We start from the raw sequence: 19,950 nt of genomic DNA on the forward strand, positions 1-19,950 counted from the left end.
AGGAATCTCTCCGTTCGGTGGTGGCATCTATAGATCAAGGGGTGTTTCTTTCCTCGATGGACATCAAGGATGCCTACCTCCACGTTCCAATTTTTCCCGGACACCATCGGTACCTCCGCTTTGCGGTTGAGGAAGGTCATTATCAATTTGTGGCTCTCACCTTCGGTCTGGCCACAGCGCCACGAGTATTTACCTGTGGTAGCTCTGTTACGGTCAAGAGGGGTCTCAGTGATACCCTACTTGGACGACCTCCTCATTAAGGCCTCCACCAGAGCCCTCAGGCTCTGGAGAATGTGAGCCTCACTCTTCAGACCTTATGTCGCTTCGGGTGGTTGGTCAACCGAGACAAGTCAGTTCTCTCCCCCACCCAGTCTCTGGTCTTCTTGGGGCTTCAGTTCGACTCTGCCTCGGCTCGGATTCGCCTCCCGCCGGACAAACGTCTGGCCCTCTTCTCGGGAGTCTGCTCCCTCCGGATACCATCCCCGGTCACCATCCGTACTTGCATGGAAGTCCTGGGTCGGATGGTGGCAGCCATGGAGGCCGTACCCTTTGCCCAGTTTCATTACCGTCCTCTTCAGCTGGCGATTCTTGCACGATGGGACAGGTCCTCTCTCTCTCTCTCTCTCGATCGCAAGATTGCTCTCCCTCTCCGGACCCGTTGGTCTCTGCGCTGGTGGCTCCGCTCCCCCCTTCTTCTTCAGGGACGTTCGTTCCTCCCCCTTCACTGGCAGGTGGTCACGACGGATGCCAGCCTGTCGGGCTGGGGGTGGTGTTTTCAGGGATCAGACTGTTCAAGGCCTCTGGCCTCCCGAAGAAGCCCTTCTTTCCATAAACATCCTGGAACTGAGAGCAATTTATCTTTGTCTGAAGCATTGGGAGTCCCTGCTTTAGGGACACCGTATCCAGTCGGACAACGCCACGGCTGTGGCGTACATCAATCGGCAGGGCGGCACTCGCAGCTCAGCGGCCATGTCCGAGGTGACAAAGATCCTCCTCTGGGCGGAACAAGTAGTTCCAGCCATTTCGGCGATTCACATTCCGTGCTCAACTGGGAAGTGCTCAACTGGGAAGCGGATTTCCTCAGTCGGTCCTCAGCCGACCCCGAAGAGTGGTCTCTTCTTCCGGAGGTGTTTGCGCAGATCTGCGACCTCTGGGGGTCCCCAGACGTGGACCTCTTCGCGTCTCGACACAACTGGAAAATTCCGACATTTGTGTCAAAGTCCAGGGACCCCCTGGCTCTAGCCGTGGATGCCCTAGTAATTCCGTGGCCGGGCTTTGTACTGCCCCACCTATTCCCTCCTCTCCCCCTCCTTCCCAGGGTTCTGAGGAAGCTCAAGGCGGAAGGAGTCCATGCCATTCTGGTGGCTCCAGACTGGCCTCGAAGGGCATGGTACGCCGACGTGGTCTTGCTTCTGGACGATGTTCCCTTCCGCCTTCCACTTCGTCCAGACCTACTGTCACAGGGTCCCCTTTGCCACCCCAATTTACAGTCGCTGCATTTGACGGCGTGGCAGTTGAGACCGCGGTTCTAAGGGCCCGCGGCTTCTCTTTCCGGGTAATTCGCACCATGCTCAGGGCTCGCAAGCCCTCCTCTGCAAAAATTTATCACCGTACCTGGCGGGCTTACTTTCGTTGGTGCGAAGCTCAGACCTTTTCTCCAGTTACCTTTCCGTTCCCTGTCTCCTCTCCTTTTGGCAGTCGGGGTTGGAACAAGGGCTGGCTCTCAGCTCCATTAAGGGTCAGGTTTTGGCCCTTTCCATTCTCTTTCAGCGTCCTCTGGCTTCCAATTCGCATGTCCGGACCTTCCTTCAGGGCGAGGCACATGCTGCCCCCCCTTACCGGTCCCCTTCTCCCCCTTGGGACTTGAACTTAGTTCTAGGCGCTCTTCAGGACGCACCCTTTGAGCCCCTTAGGGAGGTTCCCTTCGCCTACTATCCTGGAAAGTGGCTTTTCTTATAGCTATATCTGAACTGGCAGCTCTATCCTGGCGTCCTCCTTTCCTGATAATTCATCAGGACAAGGTTGTTTTCAAATTGGATGTGGTACCGGCTGTTCGGACTTCGGATCTTTCTGTCACCTCTTCCTTTCATCAGTGCGATTCTTTTTTCGTCCTTACGGAAGGTTGTCGGAAGGGACAGCCTGCTTCCAAGGCCACCATTTCTAGGTGGATCCGATGTGCTATTTCGGAAGCTTACCGCTGCAAGGGGAAGATCCCACCCTTCAGGGTTTTGGCTCATTCCACCCACTCTGTGAGAGCATCCTGGGCTCTCCGAAACAAGGCCTCGGCCTTGCAGATCTGTAATGCGGCACACTTTTTCGAGATTCTACCAGGTTCATACTTTCGCATCGGCTGATGCTAGTCTGGGCCGTAAAGTGTTGCAGGTGGTGGTGGTACAGCCGAATTCCTGACCTGTTTTTCTCTGCCCACCCAAGGGATGGCTTTGGTACGTCCCAGAGTCTGTGTCCCCCAATGGAGCCGATAGAGAAAAGGAGATTTTTTTATACTTACCGTAAAATATCTATCTCGAAGGATCCATTGGGGGGACACAGCTCCCGCCCTTTTCTGGGGTTCCTTTTCGGTTATCTGTCCGAGGGAGTGTTCAGTTATTTTTTCTTCTGGTTCTCAGACAGTTCATGTTTTTTTTTCTTTTGACCTGTCGGTCTCCTCCTATTGCTCTGAGACGAAACTAAATTGCTCAGTGGCCTGGAGGCGAGTATATCCTGCTGGGAGGAGCCGACTTTTTGGTTACCATAGTGTCAAGCCTTCTAGAGACAGCAGCATATACCCAGAGTCTGTGTCCCCCAATGGATCCTTCGAGAAAGAGATTTTACGGTAAGTCTAAAAAAATCTCCTTTTGCCCGGAATACCCCTCTAAGGCCTTCTATCTCTGGAGGAGATTTATCAAAACCTGTGCAGAGGAAAACTTGCCCAACTACCCATTTCAACCAATCAGATCGCTGCTTTCATTTTTAAAAGGGCCTGTGCAAAATTAAAGAAGCAATCTGATCGGTTGCTATGGGCAACTGGGCAACTTTTCCTTCGCAAAGCTTTTGATAAATCTCCCCCATTGTCTCCTCTCATTCGGGTGACTAGTGTGTGCATCATTCGACTGTTTATTTGTTCTTTCGTACTTTATTTATTTGAGATTTGTTTTGTGTTTTTTTTATTGACTGTTTATTTTTTTTGCATACCCTTATTTCCAGACTGATGCCAGCTCTCCTCACTACCCTAAAACATCGGAAGGAGCTGCTTACTAGTGAGATTCACCTTCTAAGCACAGTTACTGCCCTTCAGAAAGTTGTGGAGACTCTCCCGCACTTCCTAAGTCCCTACCTACAAGATTCATTGCTCCAGGTTAGTGCATGTGTTTTCCATTTAAAAGTAAAACAATAAAACCAACCTTTAGCTTTTCGTTTTTTTTTTTTCCTTCTGATCAATGTTTTAGGGCTTCACTTCTGTTTTTACATGTATTTTTTGCTGAGGCTGTTCAGATAGAATCTTCAGACTGCAGCTTGTTGTATTTTTTTTTTTCTCTTTTTATTGGTATAGTTATTTGCCCTTTTCCTTATAGACTTGTATTGTATAAGTGCTAATGATAACCATTATATTACCATTATCATAGCACCATAACATTGTTTTCTGCATGTTAATAGGTGCGTGTAGACCCACACATAAGTGCAGTATAGGAAACCTTTGACAGATTGAACTTGTTGTGGAAGTGTTACTCTTAATTAGCCTTAATTCAAGATGCATGAAAACGCCCTTATGAATGTCACATATGGTGCAAAATTGTATGAAGGTGCCCATGAGTAAGTACTTGGTAGCATTTTCAATATATGCCAGGTATATATTTCCATAAAATATTTATGTATAGGGGTATAATATTATTTTTATTTTATATAGCTCAGGGTTTATTTGTGAAAAGTGCAAACATAATTCTTGAAGCAAAAGGGTTAAGGAAATATACAAATGCTACATGCAGTCTGCCGCTCCTGATGGGTGATTTTTGTGGTTACCTAGGTTACACGTCTGGATAAGATTGCTGTCAAAGTCGGACCCACGTCAACACTCTCTGTAAAGGTGTCAGCACTAAAAACAACTCTGGCAACAAAACTCGCAGCCAGAGTTCTTCTCCCAGCTGTCACCCAATGCTATTGTCATCTTCTGGAGACCCAGCAGGTAAATGTGACTTTCTCTTTTCTTTCGCCAAATGATTATCCTTACTTAAAGGGGTACTCCACCCCTAGACGTCTTATCCCCTGTCCAAAGGATAGGGGATAAGATGTCTGATCGCAGGGGCCCCGCCGAAGGGGACCACTGCGATCTAAGCTGCGGCACCCCAGACATCCACAGTGCCTGCAATTTGTGCACAGGCACAAAAATAAATAGTGTCGAAATATTAATGAATCTTTATTGATATACAGAAAACATTTAAAAGACACATATATATGGGGTAACACAAAAATGGAACCAATAGTGAAAATCAAGGATACTGGGATGAAAAGTCCCAGACATCCAGAACTTCAGATGACTGGCGGAGGCTGGTGGCATCACGCCCGCTCGTTACATCACGGCCACGCCCCCTCAATCCAAGTCTATGGAAGGGGGCGTGACATTGTCACTCGCCACCCCAAATAGACTTGCATTGAGGGGCGTGGCCATTACGTCACAAACAGGCTTGGCCGTGACGTCACCAGCTTCCGGCACTGCACCCAACACTCTAAACAAATGCTGGGTGCAGCAGGAAGATCCCCCATGGGCAGAACACCCGCAATCAGACATTTTATCCCCTATACTTTGGATAGGGGATAAGATGTCTAGGGGCGGAGTACCCCTTTAACCCGGCTACATGTCTAAGTGGCAGAAGATAACTTATCGAAGGATGGCTGCTGCAATAGAGACATTATTGGGATGTATTCTCTGCTCCCACTGCCCTAAGGTTCAGAACATTCTGTATTCATCATAGTATATTCTTCTCTGTTTAGCGCTTTTACTGATCTTTTATTGAAAAGGCTTAGCCTGCCCTATATAAAGGGATTTGCAATTAAGAAAGGAACCGTTTTACTGCCCGCTGTGTATGAGGGTGCTGCAGGCTTTTGTCGGAATCCATGAATACTAACCAAAAACGACATGATTTATAGTTTTATTGTTACCGCAAGTGTTGTTTAGCCTAAAATACACTGTGTCATTGGGAGGCACTTACTGTAAGACTTGCAAACAAGATCAGATGTGAACTGTGTGAATTTTGATTACTTTTCAACTCCATTCAGCCAGGTCTATCTATTCAGTACAAGATATCTTACCTGTTTTAAAAAAAAATTCTTATCAAGTTTAGTGACTTTAGAAATACATAGCATTATTGAACTAGTAATAATCATGTTATAGAGATGATCAAATGTCACAAAATTAGTTTCAGGAGGTTTCCCTTAAATTAGTCATCAAATTAATTTTGGGCTCGATATGGATTCATAAAGGAGCAATGACTTCTATCCAAAGCCTGTAGTCCCTGTTCCTGTACACTGAGCAGAGAGGCATATAAGAATGCCTCAAACATGTAGTAAGTGTAAGCAACGATACATATGGCACTCCTGCCTACCTCTGGGTATCTTCGCTGCACCCAGCTTAGCCAATGTTAACAATGTACCACACTGCTCATTGTCTGGGTTCAGGAATGTCTGTCTTTAACAGGTGTCCCTGCTCCTGTCAGCAGGTTTACCCAAAGCCTATTAAAATCCAAAATTGGATTTGGATGAATCAGAAATTTTTTTTTTATTAGGAGTGAAATGTGTTTTAACTAGAAACGAGTGAATCATCTTGTTACAATCTTAAACCTGAGAACAAACAGTTTTTCTTGAAAACTAGCAGAATTGTGAATACAACTCCAACACACAGGTTAACTGGGCTTCTATAACTCAGTGGTACAGTTAGGTTCTCCTGCATAAGAGTGTGGCTCTGGGCTATTATTACATTCTATTGTGTGTTAATAACTTAATTATATGGAATAGTTAGTGTTATATATATACTCAGTATAATTGCAGCCTACATGGATATTTCTTAATGGAAACAGAACTCTACAATTCCTTGCTTTAACCTCTTAAGGACGGCGGGCGTATCCATATGCCCCCATTTAAAAGACCTTAAGGACTGAGGGCGTATGGATACGCCCATGGGAATTTTGGTCCCCGCCGCTAGCAGGTCTGGTACCGGACCGGAATGCCTGCTGAAATCATTCAGCAGGCATCCCGTGCAAATGCCTGGGGAGTCCTGAGACACCCCCCCCCCCCCCCCCCCCATGTCAGCGATTGCTGCAAATGGCCGATCAATTCTGATCGGCCATTTGCGACAATTCCGGGCTGATCGGGTCTCTGATGACCCGATCGCCCGGAAAATAGGGATGAACGAGGCGGTCAGTGACAGCCCCGATCGTCCTAAGGGACAGGAGCGAGGTGGCAGTGATGCCACCCCCTCCTTTCCCCTGCCATTAGTCAGTAATGACTACTGACCAATGGCAGTTGAAGGCAGGGGGTTACCATGGAAACCCCCCGCTCTGCCAGCCCCTGGATGTCCGGCGGGTGGGGGGGGAGAAGATGGCGGCCGGTACCTGGGGACTTGCGACGGTCCACGCTGATCATCTGGGGCATCGGCGTGGAGCAGCAATGAAGGTAGCAGTAAAGCGATCTTTACTGCTGCATTCTAGGGGTTGCCAAACTGCAACTCCCAGCATGCCCAGACAGCCAAAGGTTGTCTGGGCATGCTGGGAGTTGTAGTTTTGCAACATCTGTAGGGCCACAGTTTGGAGACCACTATACAGTGGTGCCCAAACTGTAGCCCTACAGATGTGGCAAAACTACAACTCTCAGTATGCCCAGACTGCCCAGGCATGTTGGGAGTTGTAGTTCTTTAACATCTGTCCCTTCAGATATTGCATTACTACAACTCCCAGCATGCCTGGACAATCCCAGCATGCTGGGACTTGTAGTTTTGTGTTGTGTAGGGCTATGGTGAGCCTTAACACCCCACAGGTGTTTGACAAATTTTCGTTAAAGTTGGACGTGAAAATGAAAACTTTTATTTTCGTCACTAAAATTCTGGTGTTATTTATCCCAAATTTTTCATTTTCGCAAGGGGTAATAGGAAAAAAGCACCCCAAAATTTGTAACCTCATTTTTTCTGAGTATATAAATGGATGTAAAGTGCTCTGCTGGCAAACTACAATGTTCTGAAGAGGAGGAGCGCCATTGGGATTTTGGAGAGAGGATGTGTCTGGAATTGACGGCTACGTGTGTTTACAAAGCCCCTATGGTGCCAGAACAATGGACCCCCCCCCCACATGTGACCCCATTTTGGAAACTACACCCCTCACATAATGTAATAAGGGGTGCAGTAAACTTTTACCCCCACAGGTGTTTGACAGGTTTTTGGAACAGTGATCCGTGAAAATGAAAAATTACATTTTTTGAAATTTTCATGAAAATTATGAAAATTTCTGCTGAGCTTTGAAGCCCTCTAAAATGTATTTGGAATATCCATTTTCCTTATAAGCAGAGAGTTTCAAAGTAAAAAAGAAATGCAAAATGTTCTAAATTTTCATGAAATTTTGTGATTTTACACCAAGATAGGATGCAAGTAGCGACAAACATTTACCACTATGTTAATGTAGAATATGTCACGAAAAAACATTCTCGAAAGAGTTATTAATGCTTAAAGTGACAGTGGTCAGAATTGAAAAAAAGGGCTCAGTCCTTAAAGGGGTACTCCGCCCCTAGACATCTTATCCCCTATCCAAAGGATAGGGGATAAGATGTCAGATCGACGGGGTCCCGCTGCTGCAGCACCCCGCTATCATTACTGCGCAGAGCGTGATCGCTCTGCACGTAATGACTGGCAATACAGGGGCCGGAGCATCGTTACGTCACGGCTCCGCCCCTCCTGACGTCACAGCCCGCCCCCGTCAATACAAGTCTATGGAAGGGGGCGTGGCGGTCGTCACGCCCCCTGCCATAGACTTGCATTAAGGGGACGGGCCGTGATGTCATGAGGGGCGGAGCCATGATGTCACGCTGCTCCGGACCCTGTATCGCCCGTCATTACGCACAGAGCGAACTCGCTCTGTGCAGTAATTATGGCGGGGTGCCGCAGCGGCGATCCCCGGGGTCCCCAGCAGCGGGACCGCAGCGATCTAACATCTTATCCCCTATCCTTTAGATAGGGGATAAGATGCCAGGGGCGGAGTACTCCTTTAAGGTGAAAAAGGGCTAAGTCCTTAAGGGGTTAAAAAGTACCTGTCACTAAATAAATATCTCAACAACTTCAGGCTGTGTTCCCTAACTACTCCTAACATTCCTCCCACCCTTAACCCCTTAAGGACGCAGGGCGTAAATGTATGTCCTGGTGCGGTGGTACTTAACGCACCAGGACGTACATTTACGTCCTGTGCATAACCGAGGGCATCGGAGCGATGAGCGTGTCATGCGCGGCTGATCCCGGCTGCTGATCGCAGCCAGGGACCCGCCGGCAATGGCCGACGCCCGCGATCTCGCGGGCGTTCGCTATTAACCCCTCAGGTGCCGGGATAAATACAGATCCCGGCATCTGCGGCAGTGCGCGATTTGAATGATCGGATCGCCCGCAGCGCTGCTGCGGGGATCCGATCATTCAGAACGCCGCATGGAGGTCCCCTCACCTTCCTTCTTCCGACTCCGTCTTCTGCTCTGGTCTGAGATCGAGCAGACCAGAGAAGAAGATCGCCGATAACACTGATCTGTTCTATGTCCTATACATAGAACAGATCAGTATTAGCAATCATGGTATTGCTATGAATAGTCCCCTATGGGGACTATTCAAGTGTAAAAAAAAATGTAAAAGTAAAAGTTAAAAAAAAGTGAAAAATCCCCTCCCCCAATAAAAAAGTAAAACGCCCGTTTTTTCCTATTTTACCCCCAAAAAGCGTAAAAATAAATTTTATAGACATATTTGGTATCACCGCGTGCATAAATGTCCGAACTATTAAAATAAAATTTTAATGATCCCGTACGGTGAACGGTGTGAACGAAAAAAAAGTCCAAAATTGCTACTTTTTTAATACATTTTATTAAAAAAAAAATTATAAAAAAATGTATTAAAAGTTTTTTATATGCAAATGTGGTATAAAAAAAAAGTACAGATCATGGCGCAAAAAATGAGCCCCCATACCGCCGCTTATACTGAAAAATAAAAAAGTTCATTTTTTTTAAGCACAACCATAATAGAAAAGTATGTAATAATGGGTATCATTTTAATTGTATTGACCCTCAGAATAAAGAACACACGTCATTTTTACCATAAATTGTACGGCGTGAAAACGAAACCTTCCAAAATTAGCAAAGTTGCGTTTTTCTTTTTAATTTCCCCACAAAAATAGTGTTTTTTGGTTGCGCCATACATTTTATGATATAATGAGTTATGTCATTACAAAGGACAACTGGTCGCGCAAAAAACAAGCCCTCATACTAGTCTGTGGATGAAAATATAAAAGAGTTATGATTTTTAGAAGGCGAGGAGGAAAAAATGAAAATTTAAAAATTTAATTGTCTGAGTCCTTAAGGCCAAAATGGGCTGAGTCCTTAAGGGTTTAAAAAATTTCCGAGCTTTAAAAAGCTGTCTTACTGTTCTTCTTGCTCACATTGTGCACTCTCCCAGCAGGAGAAAGTTGGCGTTTCCCAGCAGACATGACATCACTGAAGCCTGCTGGGGGACCACTTCAGCTCTCACATCTTTGCAGCGCTGTGATGGATAGAAGACCTTAGGCTCTGTGCAGCTGTCAGTGAGGCTCTGTGCAGCTGTCAGTGAGGCTCTGTGCAGCTGTCAGTGAGGCTCTGTGCAGCTGTCAGTGAGGCTCTGTGCAGCTGTCAGTGAGGCTCTGTGCAGCTGTCAGTGAGGCTCTGTGCAGCTGTCAGTGAGGCTCTGTGCAGCTGTCAGTGAGGCTCTGTGCAGCTGTCAGTGAGGCTCTGTGCAGCTGTCAGTGAGGCTCTGTGCAGCTGTCAGTGAGGCTCTGTGCAGCTGTCAGTGAGGCTCATTGTAGATAAACACTTCCTGAGTTTGGTCTCCTGCCAGGCCAGGACCGAGCCATCTAGTGGCCATTTTTTCTATTACATTTTTAAAAAGAACCTGTCACCTAATACAACTTTTATTATAGTTTTCCCTATGAAATTAGCATGCACTTTCCCATTCACTTACTTTTAAAATGATCAACATACATGTTGATCATTTTAAAAGTAAGTGAATGGGAAAGTGCATGCTAATTTCATAGGGAAAACTATAATAAAAGTTGTATTAGGTGACAGGTTCTTTTTAAAGTATCCCGTAGAAAAAAAAAAGTCTCTCCCTGGGAACAGTGTTTGTCGACCACGACACGAAGTGGCAGCTAACTTGCCCCCTCCATGTATCTCTGGGAGAGCCAGAGATTGCTGGTAGGGGATAAGTTTTTCTGCATGATAGTTCTCCTTTAAAGGGATATTCCTATAATAAAATGGGCATGCTTGACCATTCTTCCATTCAAATGGAGGACAAGGGCTCCCCATTCTAATGATAGGTGGGTTCCCAGCAGTTGGACTACCCCCAGTCTAACAGTTATCTCTTATAATTGGATAGATATTAACTTGGTGTTAATGGGATACCACTTTCGGGTAGGGTTATGTGCCGTATTTTGCTGCATGTTTCCACTAGCTGATTTTGCTACCCGTTGACTTCATTGTGCTGGAAAATATGCAGCAGTGAAATACAGCACGTGTGACCCTACCCTTAGGGCTCGTTCACAAGGGCACATCCACAGTGTAATCTACGCTTCGGATCCGCCGACGATGGACCCCTACAGTGTGACTTACATGTGCCTGCTCGGAGTAGCAATCCGCCACTACGAGCAGGCACATCTGAGTCATACTGTAGGGGTCCATCGTCGACAGATTCGCAGCATAAAATATGCTGTGGATCCGCCTGTGTGAATGAGCCCTTAAGGAGTGTTTAATAGCAAAAAAAATTTAAAATAAATAGTTTGGCCAAAGTTCACCAATATCCCATTAATTTAACCAGTTTCTTTAGAATATGACCTAAGGTATTGCCTTTTACTGTCCTGTCATTCCAGAGCACTATTGTGTGGATGCAGTTTATCTAAAAACTGTAATTTAACATACAGTATGTTCTATTTTTAGCAAGTGTGCCTTGGATCTCTAATGGACATACTTAGGGAACACATTGCTACAATGGAGAAACAGCAGCTGTCATCTCATCAGTCTGAACTAACCACATTCTTCCTTAAAGCCCTGGACTACAGAGCCGAACATACTGAGGTGAGGATAATATGAAGCGAGCCTGAATGAAACGTAGAAATCTCTCTATCTCACATCTAGATGGTCTGTACGCTGTATTCTTACTATTGTTTTTTCTGTTTTATAGAGTGATCTGAAAGAAGTGGGCAGCACAGAAGGCCATATCATTGACTGTTTCCTCATCATGATCATGAAACTTTCCGAAGCTACTTTTAGACCACTTTTCTTTAAGGTAAGTCAAAGTAAGATATAAAATGTATTTGAAACTCCAAAAAACATCCCTATAAGTGTAAATAGTTGTGTAGAGTTATGCGTCCCATTGGGGCAAGTTACTGATGTGGTTTATGACAATCTCTTTACAGCGCCTCCGAATGTGATGGTTTTTAAAAAAGAAACCAGAAATAGATTTTTAAAAAAAATAGTATTTTTTGAATTTTTACAGCTTTTCGACTGGTCCAAAACAGAAGGATCCTCCAAGGACCGACTCCTCACCTTCTGCCGCCTGTCTGATTGTATTGCTGACAAGCTGAAAGGGCTTTTCACTCTGTTTGCCGGCCACCTTGTTAAGCCTTTTGCTGAGATATTGAATCAGACCAATGCCATGAAAACAGGTATATTATATTGTTTTGACTTTGTCATGGCTTGTATTCTGTCACTTGGAAGAGTTAGCGAATCACTGATCAGATAGTATTATAAATTTATGGCCCCTTTCACACTATAGGTTTCATCCTGCTTTTTTACTGCTCTTATTTTACAATAACTGATGAAAAAAAAACTGATGCAAGAACTGGTAATAACGAATCATAACTGATGACCATTATCCAATGGGTTTTTTCTTTTAAAAAACCTGATTTTGTTCATCCGTTATTACCAGTTACATCTGCGTTTTTTATCAGGTTTTTAACCCATTTTTTGTAAAGCTGTACTGAGCATGCTCAGTTAAAAAAACGGATGTTAAAAAAAACTGGCAATAACTGATAACTTTTTTTTGAACATCCGATTCCCATGGACTTCAATGTAAAATTTTAACATCCGGTTTTTCACCATTTTTTTTGCCGGACCAAAAAGGAGTGCATGCATTGTCTTTTGTGTCGGCAAAAATAATGGACATTAGTAAAAATGGACATGCCTGATGCAAAAGGATGTTCAAAAAATCCTATTGACATGAATGGGATTTTTTGCCGGCCGTTTTCCGGACTTTTTGCCGGGAGTAATAACGAAGGTTTTTACAGGATGATGCCTGTAGTGTGAAAGGGGCCTATGTCTCGCCTTTTATTTGCTGGCAGTGTGCGTGGCCCACATCACCTATTGTGATTTCCCACAGATGAAGCATTTTTTGACTTGGACGACAACAACGAAAAGAGCTGCCTCCTCTTGGAGTATGTACTCAACTGTCTACACAAAATCTTCCTGTATGACACTCAGCACTTTGTCAGCAAGGAGAGAGCCGAGGCGTTGATGATGCCTTTGGTGGATCAGGTAGAGCCTAATCTATAGTCACCCGCTAGTTTTCCTCTTTACACTGGCAGAAAACACATTGAAGTGCCAAGTTATATGGTTTCTGTTTGATCAATTCAATAATTCTCTTTTATTAGATTGAAAATTTACTTGGAGGAGATGAAAAGTATCACATGAGAGTGAGCCAGAGCCTAAGTCCTTGCATTGCTCAGTTCTCTGTTGCTGTGGCAGATGACTCCCTGTGGAAACCGCTCAACTACCAGATACTTCTAAAGATGCGCCACTCATCTCCTAAGGTGAGAGAAAAAGGGAAGATACAAAGTATTTTAAGGTTATGGTGATATCATCTATAATATATATAAAGAGAAGGCCTGACTCACTGACTCATCAACGCCCAGCCTAAACCTTTGGACCTAGAAAGCTGAATTTTTTGAATTTTGTTTTTAAGACGTAGACAAGGAATAATAAAGGATTTTTCGAAACTCGACCCTTAAGGGGGTGAAATAGGGGTTGGAAGTATTTATGGAAGTCCGTCATTTTTGAAGCTAGAAGCATGAAGCTTTATCTCTAATTGTTAGCCTAAAAACAAAGAAACACATGTTTTAATGTTTTCTAAAATTCCACCCCTGAAGGGGTGAATGGGGGTTCAAAGTTTGTATGAATTAACCCCTTGCCACAGAACGGCGGGTATACCCGCAGCTGCGGCACGGGAGGGTTATGAAGCGAGCTCAGGAGCTGAGCACGCATCATACCCGCACAGTCCTGGCTGCTATCAGCAGCCAGGACCCGTGGCTAATGCCGGACATCACCGTTCCGGCAGATGTCCAGCATTAACTCTTTAGACGCAGCGATCAAAGTTGAAAGAATTCAGGTTGTTTGGATGCCCGTAGACTTTACCCAGAGCGGCCTCATTACTATAGGATCATAAAAAGTAGATCTATGTTACCCCAAATTTAACACCAGCAAAACCGCGGGCAAAATGTTTTTCATCCAATAATTTAATCCAAAAAACTCCTGATGCATACACTGAACCTATTCATAAAAAAAAAAAGTGCCTCTATAACATGGTTTCCCAACCAGGGTGCCTCCAGCTGTTGCAGCCTTTGGCTGTCCGGGCATGCTGGGAGTTGTAGTTTTGCAACAACTGGAGTCACCCTGGTTGGGAAATGGTGCTCTATAGGTAATGTAGGCGATTGCATGGCTCTACAGTGAACCTTCCATGGGACATATACATCTGGGAATACTGCCAATAGATACATCTGACACAAGGCTCAAATGCAATGTTAACAGAGCCTAATCTGTATATAAATGTTCCTGTTCCCTGAGATAGGATATAAAGTAATGAAGGGGAAGACTTTTTCTTAACAGTTTGCTAGAAATCTCCCTGTAGAATACTACATACAACATCTGCCATGTCTGCAGTTTACAATAGATAGTGTAGCAGATGGAGAAAATAAAGGTTCTAAAGTAAATCCCTGTGTTTTTAGCAGCATTCTCTTCTGGTTTAAAGGGGTACTCCAGTGGGAAACTGGTGCCAGAAAGTTAAACAGATTTGTAAATTATTTCTATAAAAAAAATCTTTATTCTTCCAGTACTTATTAGCGGCTGTATATTACAGAGAAAGTTCTTTTTGTTTTTGGATTTCTTTTTTTTTTTATGTCCACAGTGCTCTCTGCTGACACCCCTGTCTGTACCAGGTACATAGGTTTGCTATGGGGATTTGCTCCTGCTCTGGACAGTTCCTGATACAGACAGGTGTCAGCAGAGAGCACTGTGGAAAGAAAAGAAAAAAAAGAAATCCAAAAACAAGAGAACTTTCTCTGTAATATACAGCCATTAATAAGTACTGGAAGGATAAAGATTTTTTAATAGAAGTAATTTACAAATCTGTTTAACTTTCCGGCACCAGTTGATTAAAAAAAATGTTTTCCACCGGAGTACTCCTTTAATTCCTTTATAGGGGTATGCCCATCTTAAAAAATCCATATATTGCCTATTCTCAGAAGGATGGGCCACCAATAGCTGATCGGTGGGGCATACTGTGGCATTTGTCAGGTCTGGACCTTTGAATTATACACTGGGAGATTTTCTTGTAAAACCTTGATCCAATGTGGACGGTGTCTAAAGGGTATGGTGTTAGGCCGCGTTCACATTACCATTATCAGGCTCCATTACTGAGGCTGATTAAGGGGGTTGGATATAGTGTGACGCAACAGACACCAGTGTATCCTGACAAGTTCCATTAACTTTAAATGGGGTCTGTCAGATTTTTGTTCAAGCCTGTTATTTTGCAGGACTTTAGTAGAGAAAAAAATTATTTTAAGTCAATTTTCTTTCCACTAAAGTCCTGTCATTTTAGCTGAATAAGTAAACAGAGCTCTTAATGGTGATGTGAACATAGCCTTACTGACAGTAAAATTTACTTTTGACATGTAACACAGACATCAGTAAGGGTCTTAGCGCTGAGATCCCTTCCAATTGTTAGCTATAGCCAAGTGAAGTCCATCTCCCTCACAGGCTTGATACTCAGTCCGACTGATGTTCTTCATTATAGTCTATGGGGCGCTTGCGTGCTGAGCCTGTGGTTTGCATTGTAGCATGAGACGGAGTGTACAACCGACACAAGAGGCTCAGGTAGTGCAGCTCATCCAGGATGGCACATCAATGCGAGCTGTGGCAAGAAGGTTTGCAGTGTCTGTCAGTGTAGTGTCCAGAGCATGGCGGTGCTACCAGGAGACAGACCAGTACATCAAGAAATGTAGAGGAAGTTGTAGGAGGGCAACAACCCAGCAGCAGGACTGCTATTTGTGCAAGGAGGAGCACTGCCAGAACCCTGCAAAATGACCTCCAGCAGGCCACAAATGTGCATGTGTCCACTAAAACGGTCAGAAACAGACTCCATTAGGGTGGTATGAGGGTCTGACATCTACAGGTGGGGGTTGTGCTTACAGCCCAATACCGTGAATAACGTTTGGCATTTGCCAGAGAAACCAAAGATTGGCAAATTTGACACTGGCGCCCTGTGCTCCTCACAGATGAAAGCAGGTTTACACTGAGCACATGTGACAGTGTCTGGAGACGCCGTGGAGAACGTTCTGCTGCCTGAAACATCCTCCAGCATGACCGATATGGCGGTGGGTTAGTAATCGTGTGGGGTGGCCCTCCATGTACTTGCCAGAAATAGCCTGACTGCCATTCGATACCGAGAGGAGATCCTCAGACCCCTTGTGAGACCATATGCTGGTGCGGTTGGCCCTGGGTTCCTCCTAATACAAGACATACTAGACCTCATGTGGTTGGAGTGTGTCAACAGTTCCTGCAAGAGGAAGGCATTGATGCTATAGACTGGCCCGCCCGTTCCCCAGACCGGAATCCGATTGAGCACATCTGGGACATCATGACATCTCGCTCCATCCACCAACGCCACGCTGCACCACAGACTGTCCAGGAGTTGGCAGATGCTTTAGTCCAGGTCTGGGAGGACATTCCTCAGGAGACCATCCCCCACCTCATCAGGAGCATGCCCAGGCATTGTAGGGAGGTCATACAGGCACGTGAAGGCAACACACACTACTGAGCCTCATTTTGACTTGTTTTAAGGACATTACATCAACGTTGGATCAGCCTGTAGTGTGGTTTTCCACTTTGATTTTGAGTGTGACTCCATATCCAGACCTCCACGGGTTGATAAATTTCATTTCCATTGATAATTTTTGTGTGATTTTGTTGTCAGCACATTCAACTATGTAAAGAATTTAATATGATTAGTTCATTCTTTGAGATCTAGGATGTGTTGTCTTAGTGTTCCCTTTATTTTTTTGAGCAGTGTATTACTTGAGGACAGGTGTGGGGATGTTTTTGGAAAAAATGTGCTGTTCTTCCATTCCTTTTAAGGTAGATCTCTGAGTAAAGTGTTTCCCGAGTATCTCCAGCACACAAGGTTTGCTTCACAGATAGAAAATATAATCCACTTTTGATTCAGTGGTAACATAACACTGAGACACACTAGGAAGTCTGTTTATTGTCTTTCTTAGTCAATTACTGACATGTGCATCATCTGTTTCTAGGTCCGCTTTGCTGCGTTGCTTGTCCTGGTTGATTTGGTGGAAAAACTGAGGGAAAACTACATGGTCCTGCTGCCAGAGGCCATCCCATTTTTGGCAGAACTTATGGAAGGTATGTTCTCCACTATTGTGGAAATATCTTTGTATTCTGTTCTATTGTGTCTATTCTATCTATTTATCTGTCTATATAGAGCGCCCTGTAACCAGAAATGTTGTAGTAATAGATATACTTACCTATTTTCGGGATTTTGAGAAGAGTAATAATTATTTATTTATTCATTTATGATGGGCTACTTTATACCATCAGTAATACCTGTGCCATGATTATATCAACTTCACAAAGGGTTCAATTTTGGTTAGGAATCCACTTGTTGGTTTGCTTTACCAGCCATAGTATTCCCAAAAGTGTTCACCTATACTAAAGCCCAGTCCTCGATACTTTGTTGTCACATACATATTTTATCATTATTATTCTTATATTGGCTAAGAATTAGTTGGCAATACCTTCTTGTTGACAAGTTGCTTCTTCTTGCATCTAGATGAATGTGAAGAGGTGGAGCAGCAGTGTCAGAAGACAATCAAACAGCTAGAAAATTTCCTGGGTGAATCTCTGCAGAGCTATTTCTAAGAAGCTGTTTTGCCCCGGACTGAGCAAGACCTCACAAGACTACATAAGAGACTGACTGAACTTTTATTAAAATGGCGACCTCCTATTTCAACGTGCGCTAACCTTGTTCAAAACCCATATGAGAAACCACAATTAGATCATCTTATTTAAAACAGTAGTGTGGTCCACTGATCCAGTCATTTTATATGATCAGCCATTGTGCTGATTTTAAGGCTTGCATCTACCTGATATTATAGCTGTAGCTGCCACAGCTCTTTACTGAAGTTACATTTGTAGCATGCATTTTGTATACAGACATTTTGTAAAGAAATCTGCCTAAACATTTGAAAATAAATATATATTTTACATTCCTCTAAAAATTGTATCTTTGTCTATTTCATCTCCCTACCCTATCTCTTGCCACCACTGTTGTGTATTCCTGGTATAAACATTACATTTAACCCCTTATGTTTTATGTTGTTCACCTCCAATTTATCTTGAGCAATGTTATAAAAAAAATATATATTTCTTGCTCGCTCTTCATTTAGGGACACCTAACTGATGGGTATATGCTCTTGCCACTAGGAGGCGCTGACTAGAGATGAGCAAACTTACAGTAAATTTGATTCGTCACGAACTTCTCAGCTCGGCGGTTGCTGACTTTTCCTGCATAAATTAGTTCAGCTTTCCGGTGCTCCGGTGGGCTGGAAAAGGTGGATACAGTCCTAGGAAAGAGTCTCCTAGGACTGTATTCACCTTTTCCAGCCCACGGAGCACCGCAAAGCTGAACTAATTTATGCAGGAATACATCAACTGCCGAGCTGAGAAGTTCGTGATGAATCGAATTTACTGTAAGTTCACTCATCTCTAGCGCTGACACTAGGAAAAAATATCTACTCCTCCCTGGCAGGATATACCCGCCCATCTGCAGTGAAGTAATCAGTTTTAGCTAGTGTCAGCAGTAGGCAAGACACAGGTCTGGGAGCTTCCCAGACCTGGTCTATGTTATTATTTTCTAGTAAGGGCTGTTTAGTTAGGTTCTTTACTCCCTTTTGTTTCCTTTTTTTTTTTTTTCTTCAGGTGGGGGTTCAGGGGCATGGCGCTACCTGTTCCCCCATATTCGGCAAAGGGGCACGGGTCATGACAGTATGCACCATTAACCCCTTCCCGCCAACGGTCAGTGCCTAGGGTTGCACCTAGGGTCCGGGTCCCCCTATTTCTCTGCTTGGCCTGTCTGTTGAAGCATGACGTGATGCAGGTGACAAAACAGCTGGCTGAAGACATCTTGGGTGAGTATGTGGAGTCTGAGGCGAGTATATATCTCCAGCGCTAAGTCTCTGCGGGACTTTCCTGTGGGGGTATGGCTTGGACCTGACATTATGCCAGACAGTAGACGCGCCATTTCTCAGATACCGTATCCGCGGCTGACGCTCCGGTACAAGTGGTGTGCATGGTTGCCTACACCACCTGCCATACAGCAAACGGCTGCTGTCTCTGCGGCTGGAGTTCCAGTACCACACTACTGAGTGAGATATCTAACGGAGTGACCTGTTGTCTACTATGGACCCATGCCAGTAAGCTACAGTGGTTTGCATGGTTGCCTACTCTGCCTGTAATACCTCAAACGGCTGAGGTATCTGCAGCTGGAGTTCCAGTACCCCGCTACTGTGCGAGGTGTCTGACGGAATAACTCACTATCCACTATGGATCCATACCAGTCAGCCAGACTGTTGTCTGCATGGTTTCCTACACTTCCGGTCACATTTCTCCCGGCTGATGTATCTGTGGCTGGAGTTCCGGTACCTCACTACTGTGCGAGGTGTCTGATGGTATGGCATTTTGTCTACTATGGACCCATACCAGTAAGCCAGACAGTGGTCTGCAGGGTTTACTACACTGCCTGTCACACATCACACGGCTGATGTATCTGCTCCTCGAGTTCTGGTACCTCTCTACTGGGTGAGGTGACTGATGGAATGACTCGTTGTCTACTATAGACTCATACCATTAAGCCAGACAGTGGTTTCCTATACCGCCTGTCATACGACAAACGGCTGATGTATCTGTGGCTGAACTTTAGGTACCTCACTTCTGTGCGAGGTGCCAACCAACTGACTCGTTGTCATCTATGGACTCATACCAGTACACCATATAGTGGTCTGCATGGTTTCCTACACCACCTACCATACATCACATGGCTGGTTTATCTGCCTCTGGACTTTTGGTACCTCGCTACTGTGTGAGGTGCTCGACGGAATGACTCCATTCTGGTTCCATACCAGTAGGCCAGACAGCGGTCTGCATGGTTTACTACACTGCCTGTCACACATCTCACGGCTATTGTGTCTGCTGCTGGAGTTCCGGTACCTCACCACTGTGTGTGGTGCCCGACGGAGTGTCTCGCGGTCCACTATGGATCCATACTGATTATCCAGACAGTTGTCTGCATATATGCCGCATGACTGTTTTTTTGCGGCCGGAATTTTGTACCCCACTGCTGTGCGCGGTATACGTAGA

General features: G+C 44.8%; 1 protein-coding gene across 2 annotated transcripts in view; it reads left to right on the forward strand.

Moving 5' to 3' along the window:
* The window catches only part of HEATR1 (HEAT repeat containing 1), a 104,184-nt gene extending 86,371 nt beyond the window's left edge, over positions 1–17,813 (forward strand). For both annotated transcript variants that reach the window (XM_056567531.1, XM_056567532.1), the window contains exons 37-45: positions 3,205–3,355; positions 4,022–4,180; positions 11,188–11,325; positions 11,432–11,536; positions 11,747–11,915; positions 12,629–12,783; positions 12,900–13,058; positions 16,830–16,938; positions 17,366–17,813. In XM_056567531.1, the coding sequence (XP_056423506.1) occupies positions 3,205–3,355; positions 4,022–4,180; positions 11,188–11,325; positions 11,432–11,536; positions 11,747–11,915; positions 12,629–12,783; positions 12,900–13,058; positions 16,830–16,938; positions 17,366–17,454 (1,234 nt within the window). In that variant the 3' untranslated portion in view covers positions 17,455–17,813. The remainder of the gene's footprint in view (positions 1–3,204; positions 3,356–4,021; positions 4,181–11,187; positions 11,326–11,431; positions 11,537–11,746; positions 11,916–12,628; positions 12,784–12,899; positions 13,059–16,829; positions 16,939–17,365) is intronic.
* The last annotated feature ends 2,137 nt before the right edge of the window (positions 17,814–19,950 follow it).

This window comes from Hyla sarda, chromosome 3, assembly GCF_029499605.1.
Source record: "Hyla sarda isolate aHylSar1 chromosome 3, aHylSar1.hap1, whole genome shotgun sequence".
Taxonomy (NCBI): Eukaryota; Metazoa; Chordata; class Amphibia; order Anura; family Hylidae; genus Hyla; species Hyla sarda.